Source organism: Cyanistes caeruleus, chromosome 3, assembly GCF_971803275.1.
Source record: "Cyanistes caeruleus chromosome 3, bCyaCae1.hap1.1, whole genome shotgun sequence".
Lineage (NCBI taxonomy): Eukaryota > Metazoa > Chordata > Aves > Passeriformes > Paridae > Cyanistes > Cyanistes caeruleus.
In genome coordinates, this window is record NC_141703.1 from 27,319,852 (window position 1) to 27,331,950 (window position 12,099).

Consider the following 12,099-nt stretch of genomic DNA (forward strand, 5'->3'; position numbering starts at 1 on the left):
AGCCCTTCAGCAAGTTTTATCCAAGGAAGTAATGGGTGTTTGGTGTTTTTGGAAATGTTGCTTTCAGCATTTCTTATGTCCAATTTAAAATTAGAGAAAATTAAATTTATTCTATTTTGTGCACTTTTGTTCCTCTCATTGTACTTGGCCACCTTTAAATTTGTATATTGTTATTTATTGATTAGTGTTCATACAACCTGTTGCATTCTTTTAACACCTTTTTTCCTTTTGGCTCCTAGTTTCTGTTAGAGTTTGATTTGGAAATGCCAGCAATATCAACTGCAGTTTTACAAAGATCAAAACCCACAGTGTGTCTTAAATATTTTTATTAATGCTGAAAGTTAGTGTGGTAGTGGTGACAGAAGTGTCCAGTGGAATTATTTTCTTCAGGGAGACTTAAACTTTGGCATAATTTGGGCACTCTCCCAGTAATGAAAAATCAGTGCTGTGTGAAAGAGAGATCATGGAATCTTAGGAACAGTGGCATTTTGTGAAGGAAAGGAAAATATATAACATGGATGAGGCTGAAGATCATTAATTTCAGTTGCAAGTAATTACAATTCCATGCGAAAAACAAGAGAGGTATCAGACATTTTCTTCTTATAATCTTCATCAAATTTCTCATTCTGTGCCACAGTGAAATGATTCTTCCAGTCTGCAACAGTCCCTAAGAAATGGCAAAATGGCAAAAAAAATAAAAATCATTTACTAGTATTTCTTGAAGCTCATTATCCACAACTTATCAGATACTTGTACTTCAATGCTTATTTCAAAACAGAATGACAACCAGAGTTGATATCAATAAGAAACCTCAGTACCTTTTCTCATGAATGGGGAAATGGAGTGATCCATTATTCCTTCAAAGTCTTTAGTGTAGTTTGCCATGGGGTTTTCCTTCATTACCTCAAATGAGGTATTATGGACTATTTTGTTTAGAACTTCCTGACTCAGATCCTTCTCTAGAAACTTGGCAATCTTCTGAATTTCTTGCTTAGGATTCTGCAGAGACAATTACATGGGATAAGATACAGAGCTGGGAAAAGCAAAGAAATCAAACATTGTGTGAGAGCTGCAATTCTCAGAGGAGATCAGGTTATTGTATGGTTTACTGATACTGGCATTACAATATAAAACTGTTGCTTGTAGTTAGTATTTACTAGGCTTACAGATTTCAGAGCTCTATAAACATATGTTCAGCCTTTTACCTCCTTCATATCTTCATAGAAGAGATAGAGAATACGGTGCTTGTCTTTTGCCTTCCACCATCCTTTTACATGGTCATACCAGGAGCCCCAGAGGACTGAAAAAGAAGTAATATCAACAGCATCTATAAATGTCCCAACTGTCTTTTAACACGTGGCACTCACGTTTCCCTCTTAACCAGTACCTGTGAATTTCCAGGCTGGTTTTGAATCAATATGACTGTGATAATAAGCACTGCTGTGCTCTGTGCTTATTACAGCATTTTTGCTATTAATCCCTCAGTTTTATGGATGCTCAGAACAGGATTCATGTGTAACTTTAGAGGGCAACAAATGCAGATACATTATAATCAATGGAAAGATACATTTCCAGTATTCATTTGATCAGCTGAACCAGGCTTCTCTTAATTGGCCCTGTTTTGAGCAGGGCAAGGGTTGGGACTGTATGGACAATAAAAATCCATTCCAGCTTGCATTATTCTATGATTCTACCTGGTTTTAATATTTGCCATGCTATCAGAAGTGCCTGCTTCTCTCAAGCAAGTGTCAAAATGGTTAGCTAAGACAAAAGTAGATATGTTCTTTGTCTGCACTGGGACAGATGGCTCCCAAGCTGAGCTGGTCAAACACAAGACATAAGGTCTCCTTTGGACATGTGACTCTTGTGCTGGTACAGACAGTGGTATTTCTAGGACTATAAGGTGGCAAAAATATTAATCACTTAAGGAAGCTTTAATGACCCAATCTGTAAAATGCCACCCACTTGACCAGGTTTTGTTTCATGGATATCCTGTGATATCAGCACCTCTTTTAGAAAGAGAGGAGTCAGCTTCTGGGGTTGCCTGCCCTTAGATACCTGTTTTTGTTCAGATGCATGATTTTTAGATACATTAATTTAGGTACAAATCTCCCTTATCTCAAATTCACACTGCACATTTCTAGCAAAATTAACTCTCCACTTATTTTTTAAATTTCAAGTTTTATCGGGTTAGAGTAAAACCAATTAAACCATTGTTCCTTTTCAAATGTCTTCCTTTTAATCTCAAAGAGAAGAGATGAAGCCTGAAATTTGTTATATATGTTTCTGAATTATAACAGAATAAAGAATAGTGTTTTGATTTTTTCTCAAAATGGGAGCTTAAAGAAAGATTTATTCCTTTAGGTAATAATAAAAACCTATGAATGAAGAAAAATTATGATTTAAACACCTCACAAATATCCTTCCACAGCGTCTGCACTGGATTTTGAACCATAACTGAAATTAATAAATCTATGCCATGCATTCTTAAAATCATCAAAATCTCCTATACAACTGATTGCAGTTAACCACCTTGTCCAGTCACAAATTTCTCCACAAACTCCTCCCAGGTTCCTGGATCAGGCAATTCTTTATTCATTCTGTGGAAATGGTAGTATGACACGAGGTTGTCTTTTGCATTTCTTGCCACGTAGATTATCTTTATCGATATGAAAAGAAGGAGAAATAAATTAACTTGCACATACAAATAGAGATATTGAAGGATCTCCTGGAGTTTTCTCTTGGAGCCTGCTGGAGCTGTTTAAGAGGTTTTTCTTTGAAGCTACCATTTTCTAAAATCCAGGTCAGGTAACTTAGTCGTGACTTTCGATTCCCACAGACTTTGCACATTAAAGAGAAAATATTTTTAGAGACCTTTTGATTTCTCAGAGATTCTGGAAAACATATTCTGCCCTGGTTTATGTCACTTTCTTTGTGAAGTACAGTAGGCCTCTTCAGCCTTACCTTACAGTTTTGTTCCCAGAAGGATGGAGGCAACAGCTGCACAGGCAGATGCGTTTTGATTGTTCGTGGTGATGGCATGGCTTCAGCTAACTCCACACCTATGGGATGTTTAATTAGATGTGAGTTGTTCTCTAAATTGCACTAGCACTTCTTTTCTATACTCACACATGTGGGTGTGACTGTGACTTTTTAGCAGTTCACCTTGCATTGATCATTCATCTCTAAAGCACTTACTCAGCAGGGTAACATATACAACATTACATAAGCATCTTCAATGTGTCTAGAGAAAATTTTACCTGTGTATTTGAGTAGAAAAGGGGAAACACCGATTTATATCTTTTCGCTTTTTTGGGCCCATATCTAACTCCTCCCCAAGGGATGATGATGAGTACTGATTTCTATTTATCCAACCAAAGTTTTTCCTTTGCAATATTTAGTGGTGTTCTTCCACCTTACAGGTAAGAAATTTTAGTTTCTTTCTAGGATACAAGAATATGATGGCTGACTACACTTTGTGGATAAGATGTAAATACAAACTAGGAGTGGATTTTCAGTAGCTATGGATATATGGGACAACTTGGGGAGATCTGGTGATATTTGGAAATGGGTTATCTCCTTCCCTCTGCCTATTAAACATCTATCATGACTTCCCTAATTTTTTCCCTGTCATCATAGATCATCCTCTGTCATCTATAATTTTTTTTCTCTCTGTATCAACACAGTCTAGGTTAGAAAAGAAAAAGTAGCTTCTGCAGAGCTAGTCAAATTTTTTAGCTTCAAATATGAGAGTCTGACTTAATGATTTTTTGTGGAAATAGAGCCCTTGCTGGAGGAGACTTTTGTAAGAAACTGCAAGCCAGTGAATCCTGCTGGTTGCCTGAATGTTCCATAACTTGTTTAGATGACTGGACCCTAGAACAGCAGCAGTAACTTGAAACTGTAGCAAAACCACTGAAAACATTATGTACCTTTTGTAATACCTCTATGACACAGGTTTCTCTTCCATACAGCATGTGATCACAGAATGACATTCAACTGCCCCCATGTTGCCATTTTATACATATCTGCTGCAGGTTTAGATACTGTGGAGTATCAAACACAGCTTCAGATACCACTCCAAAACATGGTCTTCAGTAGCACCTGAAGCGATCACATCTGCCAGCCTTGCAGTGCCTTGAGTACCACTAGATGTTTATGTTAAAGCACCTGAACTGATCCCTAATAGCCGAAATGGTGCTTAATTCAGGAACAAAGCAAGTGGGACCCTTTCCAGGAAACTTGTGGCATCAGCACTATTGTGGGAACCAAATTAGCTGGGATGGATAAAACCTTGGACTGGACTCCTGACATAGAGGGAACAAACCTGAGGCCTTGGGAGGTGGGGTGCAGGGGGGATGCTAATGAGATCATTCTATAATAGGTCATGTCCCTGGTCTGTGTTCTCGACTGGACCCCTCCCTCAGATACCCCTATACATTGTAAGTTCACCACGCCCCTTGGTGTTTGGAAGCAGCCCCTCGGACCATGCTGTCCCTATGAACATTAAAATCTAACTTTGGGCACTCCATCGTACCTGTCCTGATTTGTTCTGCCGTGCTTGATCCAGCCGAACCGGGAGAGAAGTCTCAGAACCCCACTGCAAAACACTATGTGCTTGTTTTGTTTCATTTTGTCTAAAATACAAATAATATTCACCTGAGTAACGTGCAGACGGAGGCTCTGGCGTAAACCATTCAAGGAAAGGGTGGCGTTTGTAAGTAGTGTCACGTTTACACTTCTCAGTATCTCCGTTTTGTTGAATCATGTCCACTATCTCCTGTGTCCAGGTGGTACCTGAAAATGACAAGTGTTTAGATGTTTCCCTCCAGGATAGTCAAGAGTTTCTTCTACCAGGGAACTGAAAGCCGGAAGGATGGACTCTGTGCTAATGGGGGAAAGAATAGCGTAGAAAATAATAGACAAAATGGAAAGAGAGTATAATACAGACAAAAGGCCTAACTAAGCAACAAAGGTAATTCCTAAAGCTCAGTTCAGGAATTCCATTTTAGACAGACTTCCTCTTGCTTAAAGAAATAGCCCCCCGCACCAGTACTGAAAAAAAAACACTGGGATAAACTCACTATTGTTTAGAGATTATATTATTTGCAGAGGAATGAAACTCCTTCCTTTCATCCCTCACAAACATTCAGGTATTTCAATTTTATTTTTATACTGAATTTGAGTAAGAAAATGCAATACCTGAACTTCAAGTGAGTTAAAATTTCATACAGTTTGAAAATATAAAAAACTGTCAATGCTTGCAAAGTTTCCATTTGAAACACGTTAATGAAGGTATGTACAACATTTCATCTGCCTGAGTGACTGCAACATTTTGTGAGAGTTACAGTATAGTGTATCTCATGTGTCTCTTTTATAGCTGTCATCGCTGTGTCAAGCACATCTCCTCTGAGGTACTGTGGCGGGTCAGCTAGAGAACAGGATAAGGGATAAATTGGAAAGCAATTTGGGCAGGAGATTCAGCTCTTCTTAAGACACTTGTGTTGTGCATCTCACACAGATATGACATAATGTCAGTTGGAATCCTAACTTTATTTATTTTCAGTTCAGTGTCTGGAAGGTTTTAATCCCAGCTGGATAAAATAATGTGGCTTTGCCTTCAGTGTACAGGTATTAAATCAAAAGCTTTCAGGTTTTACAAAACTGATGGCGGTTTTTTGTTAAAAACATTAAAAAAAAAAAACCCTAAAAATTGTTGCTAATTCAAATAATAATTTTTTATGATGATCAAATTCTCCCATATCTCTTCATGAATCTCCAAAACTGCATGTTTTTCTTCATACAGAATTAATATTGATGCTCGTTATTCATTGTTTTCTTGTGTAGTAATTATAAAGTGTTTGATGAAGAGGAGAAATCTTGTCCAGTCACTGAGTAAAATGCTAGATAGCTAATATTAATGGTGGTGTTTTATTTTATTTTATTGGCCAAAATTATTAAATTAATTTGCTTATTTTAAAGAATTAATCAACTTTCAGAAATCACTACTGTTTACACAAAAAAAATCATTCCCCAAATACCCAATATGTTCCATAGTCACAGAGTCAGTTTCTGTAATTTCTTAGTAATTATCACTTCTTTCTAGGCATTGTTAAATCACTGCATATTGGTGGAAAACTTCTATTGCCACCATTAATATAAATGTACATAATCTCAGTTAAAGGTAACAATTATAAGTCATTAGATTTTGGCCATTTGCACTTCAGTAGTAACAGATGGTTGTTGCATCTGCCAAAGAAGTCAGGAGTTACTTGTCACAGCTGACACAGCTTCATGTCGTTAAAATATGTCTAGTTTGGAGTTAAGAAATTATCAGTCACTATAGAAAAACCATAGATCTCAACCCCAACAATAAGAACTATGCCAAACTTTTCTATTCTGTTTCCTATCCACACCTACCTGCTTTTGCATAGGTTGCGATGAGCACATCATCAGGCCTGGCTTTGAACTTCCACACTTGGTCCCAAACGCTGGCAATTGGTTGTGTGAGGGGAATTCCTTTCAGGTCAAATAACTTTGATCGAGTCATTGTCTCTTCCAGACTCAAATCTTTCATTTTATCCATGGCCAGTGAGACCTGCATGAAGAAAGGCTTAGAATTAACATGGTTGCTCAGAAAATAATCTGAATTTACTCATCTTGAGGTCTGCCTTATTGATCAAATTCCATGTCCTTTGATTTCTTTGGCCATGATTTGGCCTATATGGATCCATATATAGACTCCTTAAAGCTGGATCTCATTTTCAGATATGCATGATGTATAGCTAGAGGTAGTTTTCTGTGTCTCTAAAAATCATTCTGTTTACTCAGATACAAAAATAGAAAAAAGTCATTATTCTCATATCAAATACATTCATGTAAAATTCTGATGGTCAGTATGAGGGCTTCTAAAGGCAAAAAAATGTAATCAGAGGTGTGAGTCAAAAGAAGGAAGAGAATAACATGCAATGAAATCAGCATACAGGACCCAACCCTTCCTCCATGAAGAAAATAAACAGAAACTAACTGCTAATACCCTTTGTGCCTTATACTCACAAAAAATATTTGCAGACCTTTCCTGTGTTTTGTTCCTGGATCTTTTCACTCTTGGAATTCTTTACTGTATCTTGAAATATATTGCACAAAAATAACCTGAACTAGGTTGATCATTAACTAAAGGTTGTTAGACTTTAATTATGTAAATAAATCTGTTTTACAAAAACTAGTTATTGATTTCGGGATTTCTCCCAGGGAGACCTCTTAGGCATAACTTTCAGAGCTCCAGAGTCTGGGCAGAGGAAAGCTGTGCTTAAGGAGAGAGTATAGAAATAATCTCAATAAAAAATATAATCTAGATAAAAAGACATTTCAATCCCAACAACAAACATTGCTAGAATATTTTCTTTCATTTTCTTGTTTACTCACAGCAATTTCATACAGATTCAGCTGAGCGGAGTGAGATGGTAGATTGGTGATTGGACAGTGACTCAAGAAATTTAAAAAAATGAAGGAAAAAGAAACTTGCCTGAGAATTTTTCCTGCTCAAATGTCTTCAGTCCCTGGCTATATTGACAACTATGCAGGAATTTAAATCTTCAGGCACAAGCAGATTGAAAACTTGTGTGGGTGGAGATTTCATTCTTCCTATCAGGGTGAGGAGAGTAAAGGAGGAAGTGCAGCAGCAGCCAACAGCCAGAGCAGTTTTTCTGGCATGGTTTATGAAATCCTTTCTAATCCTGTGAAAGAAAACCACTTGGAGTTCTCATCTAAAGTGTGATTCTTTACTGGCAACAACATAAAATGTCAATAGCTCCAGCAAGATTATTTTGATTTGTCTCTCTCATTGTCAGCAGTCTTGGAATAATTAATTTTCTTCCTAATATCTAATCTAAATTGGAAGGGTCCCGTGTGTGCAGGTAAAGGAAAAAACATCCCCAAAATTTTATTCTCTACTTCCCATCAGCAGGTGATCCAGCCACCTCCCAGGAAGCAGGGCTTCAGCCCTCAGGTGCTTGCTGTGTGTAAGCCTACTGCACTTATACTTACTAGCACTGTAAGGTGGCTATGGGGAAAATTAGCTCCATCCTATGGATGGGGCATCCCCAATTTCTCTGGGCAGCCTGTTCTACTCTCTCACTACCCTCACAGTAAAGAATTTCTTCCTTACAGCTAATCTAAACCAACTCTCTTTCTGTTTGAAGCCCCCTTGCCCTGTCACTACATGCCCTTGTCAAAAGTCTTTCTCCATCTTTCTTGCAGGTTCCCTTCAGGTACTGCACGGCCTCAATTGGGTCACCCTGAAGCCTTCTCCAGGCAGAGCAATTCCAATACCCTCAGCCTTTCCTTATAGGAGAGGTGCTCCCACCCTCTGATTGTCTTGGTGGCCTCCTCTGGACTCACTCCATCAGGCTGATGTCCTTTCTGTGCTGGGGGCCTCAGAACTGGATGCAGCACTCCTGGTGGGGTCTCACCAGAGCAGAATAGAGGGGCAGAATCACCTCCATGAATATACTTCCCAGTCCCCTCTGGATGCAGCCCAGGACACATTTGGCTTTCTGGGTCTGCAAGTGCACATTGCTGGCTTGTGTCCAGACTCTCATCCATCAAGTACCCCCAAGTCCTTCCCCCCAGGGCTACTCTCCTTTTGTTCATCCCTACCCAGCCTGTGTTGATACTGGGGGATGCCCTGACCCAAGTGTGGCGTCTTGTGCTTGGTGTTGTTAAATCTCATGAGACTCCCACGGGCCCACTTCTCAAGCCTGTCCAGATCCCACTGGATGGCATCCTGTCCTTCAGTTATGTCAACAGCACCACTCAGCCTTGTGTCACCTACAAAGTTGCTGATGGTACACTCAATCCTTTGTCATTAATGAAGATATTAAATAATGCTGGTCCCAGTTATGAGGGACTTTACTTGTCACTGATGTCCATCAGGACTCTGAGACATTGACCAGTACCCTCTGCATGCTACTGTCCAAACACTTTCTTATCCAACAGTTCACCCATCTTATCCAACTCTCTCCAATTTAGAGAGAAGGATTTTGAAGGGAATCATGTTAACAGCTTTATATAAGTCCAGATAAATGACATCTGTAACCTTTCCCTTTTCCACTGATATGGTCACTCTGTCATAGAAGGCCACCATGTTGGTCAGGCAGGGCTTTCCCTTGGTGAAGCCATACTGGCTGTCCCTAATCACCTCCCTGTCCTTCATTTGCCTGAGCACAGCTTCAAGGGGGAAGCTTCACAGAGGTGAGGCTGACAGGCTGGTGGTTCCCAGGGTCCTCCTTGCTACACTTTTTAAAGACAGGTACAATTTTGTCCTTTTCCCAGTCACCTGGGACTTCACTTGACTGCCGTGGAGAGTGGCTGGGCAACTGCATCAGCCAATTCTGTCAGGATTCTGGGATTTATCTCTTTGGGTCCCATGACTTTAGTATGTTCAGGTTCCTAAGATAGTCATGAGCCTGATTTTTCCTTACAGTGGGAGGGGCTTTGTTCCCTCAGTTTCCATCCTGCTGTCCATCAACTCAAGAGATGTGGGAAGAGAGATTGCCACTAGAGGCTGAGGCAAAAACGTCTTTGAGCACCTCAGCCTTCTCCTCCTCCATTGTTACCAGTTTTCCATCATTGTTTATTGTTGGGAGCTTGCCTTCTTTAACCTTTTTTTCTCTGGTTAACATACCTATAGAAGCCCTTCTTGTTACTCTTTGTGTTGCTTGTCATGTTCAGTTCCAGCTTTACCTTTGCTTTCCTCACCCCATCCCTGTGCAACCTGACTACCTCAATAATCTTCCCAGGTTATCTGTTTTTTTTCTCCACTATCTGTGCACTTGCTTCTTTCCCTTTAGTCTGATCAGCAGTTTTCTACTCAGTCTTGCTGATCTCTTGCCTTCTCTGATTTCTTGCTCCTGAGGACTGATACCTCTTGCTTCTCTATGGAAGCCTTTCTTAAGGCTCTGCTAGCTCTGTTCTGCTCCCTTGTCCCTGAAAGCAGTCTTCCCAAGAGATCTTATTGACTATTTCCTTGAAGAGCTGGAATTTTGCTTTCCTAGAGTTCAAGGCCTAACTTTACTCCTCACCTGATTCATATCCCTCAGGATATGCAAATTCCTCAGCAAATTCCACTAATGCATGATGAGCTCAGCCCAGGCTGTCTTGATCCTGATGTCCCTGATTAGCTCACATATGTTGGTGACCATCAGATGCAGTGTCACATCCCCTCTGGTAGGGTTGTCTATTCCCCAGCTTGAAGCACTCGAGTGTTGAAGCAGCGAGACAGAAATCCACTCACCTTGTGGCTATAATCTTTTAGCATGTTTCAGAGTTCTAATGGGACTGTATTGTTTCCTCTTTCTTTTTGAATTTTCTCACTCCTTCTTCCAATTTCTTTGTTGAAAATCCAACTTCTTCTTAAAACCCTTTGTCTTTTTCCTACCCCCTTTCTAATTGATGATATGGATCCATTATTTTCCTTGTCAACTTTTTCACAATTACTGTCATTGCTTGGATCCCTATCTCAACCATGGTGCCCTCCAACATATTTTGTGTCCCTGCCTCAACTACAGTCCTCTGACAGTACTGAACTGTGGCTCAATGTGCACAGTCCAGGCTCCAGTACAGTGCTAGAGGCTGCAGATTTTCAGTCTGCTAGAGCTATTTGTCTGCTCAGCTGTAAAGTCCCAGGTTATGGGAGGAGATAAGTATCCTGGGAATCTGCCCAAAGCCTTCCACAGACCCTGGCATCCTGTCTTCTCTGGCATCCTTGTCTTCTCTTGATACCAGGACGACACCAGATTCCACAAGCTCAATAATATGCTAACCATGTTAATTATTAGCATGAAAGTCCATGTAAGAGTGAACAAAGACCTTGTGTGCCTGACTTATGAACCATCCATATCAGTCCCAGGTAGGAGAGATGTATTCCCTCATTGTCTCCACAAGGCAGATATAGCACAGCAAGGCCAGAAGTTCCAGGGCAAAACACAGAGACATTTTTTGTATCAACACGTGAGAGAAGCAGTGCATCAAGCTGTGACCTGCACTGGAGTTTGCCACTTAATACTTGCCATAGCTACTGCACACTTGAGACAAAGCTGCTGTTATCTTGAGCCCCATGTTGGGTGCCAAAAATGACTGTGGTGAGTTGACATAGGATACCAGCTGCCCACTAAGTTGCTCTATCACTTCCCTTCTCAGCAGGACAGTGGGGAAGAAAATTAGAGGGAAAAATACCTTCTGTGTTGAGATAATGCAGTTTGCTAGAGCAAAAGCAAGGGTCATGTAAGTGAAAATCAAAATATTTTATTCTTTACTTCCACTAGCAGGTCTTGTATGGCACTTCCCAGGAATGTTCCCTGAATTCCCTGACTTCAGGGCACATAATGGTTGCTCTGAAAGACAAGTACAGTAAATTAGGAATGCCCGCTCTTCCTTCTCCTTTCTCTTTGCTTTTATTGCTGAACAGACATCATATGTTATGGAGTATCCCTTTAGTCTTTGGTAAAACACTTGATCTTTTTCTGGCTCTTATATCAGGTCTTTCTTCTGGAGGCTGACAACACCAGAACAGATAATTAAAACACAACAAGCAGAGAATATATGGATAAGGTACGATATTTTTATTTTCAAGTTCTCTCTTGGGAAGATTTTCCTCTCTGTGTTAAGCCTGTGCTGGTTCTGCTTGTTCTTCTCTTACCTGACAGTTCAGTTACTGGTTTGTAATGTTGCTCACACTCTCAGTTATGCAACCATCCTGATACTGCAGTAATCCCCAAAGCATATCACTTGTGTGTATGACAAAGAAAACCCAAGAGTGCTTATTGAGTGTCTCTTTTTTATTGCAGCTGTGAATCTGAGTAGCCTTCGGACAATGCCCTGTGCCAGATAAGCTGCAGTGAGGTCAAAAATCACTGCCTGTAGTTTTTAAACTTTGGAAGTAGGCAATGAGTGATGAATTTCTCCAGTTCTGAAACAGGGAGATGAGGGTAGAACTGGCTGGTCCAGGGACTGGGTTTCTTGTTTGGAGTCACGATTTACAGGGCCACTCTGAAAAAAGACCAGACAGTCTCTACAGATAGCTTCCTCCAGGTTTCCACT

The 12,099-nt window shown here is 40.1% G+C and overlaps 1 protein-coding gene across 3 annotated transcripts; it reads right to left on the minus strand.

The window, feature by feature from the left end:
- Window positions 1-309: 309 nt before the first annotated feature.
- SULT1C4 (sulfotransferase family 1C member 4) lies at window positions 310-7,603 on the minus strand. Of its 3 annotated transcripts, none has more exons than XM_023918217.2 (8): window positions 7,526-7,603; window positions 6,421-6,598; window positions 4,660-4,797; window positions 2,965-3,062; window positions 2,533-2,659; window positions 1,206-1,300; window positions 819-999; window positions 310-667 (listed from the first exon to the last, which is right to left on the minus strand). In XM_023918217.2, exons 2-8 carry the CDS (start codon window positions 6,584-6,586, stop codon window positions 555-557), a joined length of 918 nt encoding a protein of 305 aa, XP_023773985.1. In that variant the 5' UTR covers window positions 6,587-6,598; window positions 7,526-7,603; the 3' UTR covers window positions 310-554. The 3 variants fall into 3 exon arrangements, with proteins under 3 accessions (XP_023773985.1, XP_023773986.1, XP_023773987.1); XM_023918218.2 differs by lacking the exon at window positions 7,526-7,603 and adding an exon at window positions 7,057-7,134; XM_023918219.2 differs by lacking the exon at window positions 7,526-7,603 and adding an exon at window positions 7,074-7,115.
- Between the last annotated feature and the right edge of the window lie 4,496 nt (window positions 7,604-12,099).

Excerpts from the sequence above, each read along its gene's own strand:
- SULT1C4 (XM_023918217.2), bottom strand. The coding sequence starts at position 6,586 with ATGGATAAAATGAAAGATTTGAGTCTGGAAGAGACAATGACTCGATCA. Across the intron at positions 3,063-4,659 it reads TCCGTCTGCACGTTACTCAG|GTGTGGAGTTAGCTGAAGCC; the intron begins GTGAATATTATT and ends AACATCCCATAG. Across the intron at positions 1,301-2,532 it reads GAAATTTGTGACTGGACAAG|TCCTCTGGGGCTCCTGGTAT; the intron begins GTGGTTAACTGC and ends CTTCTTTTTCAG.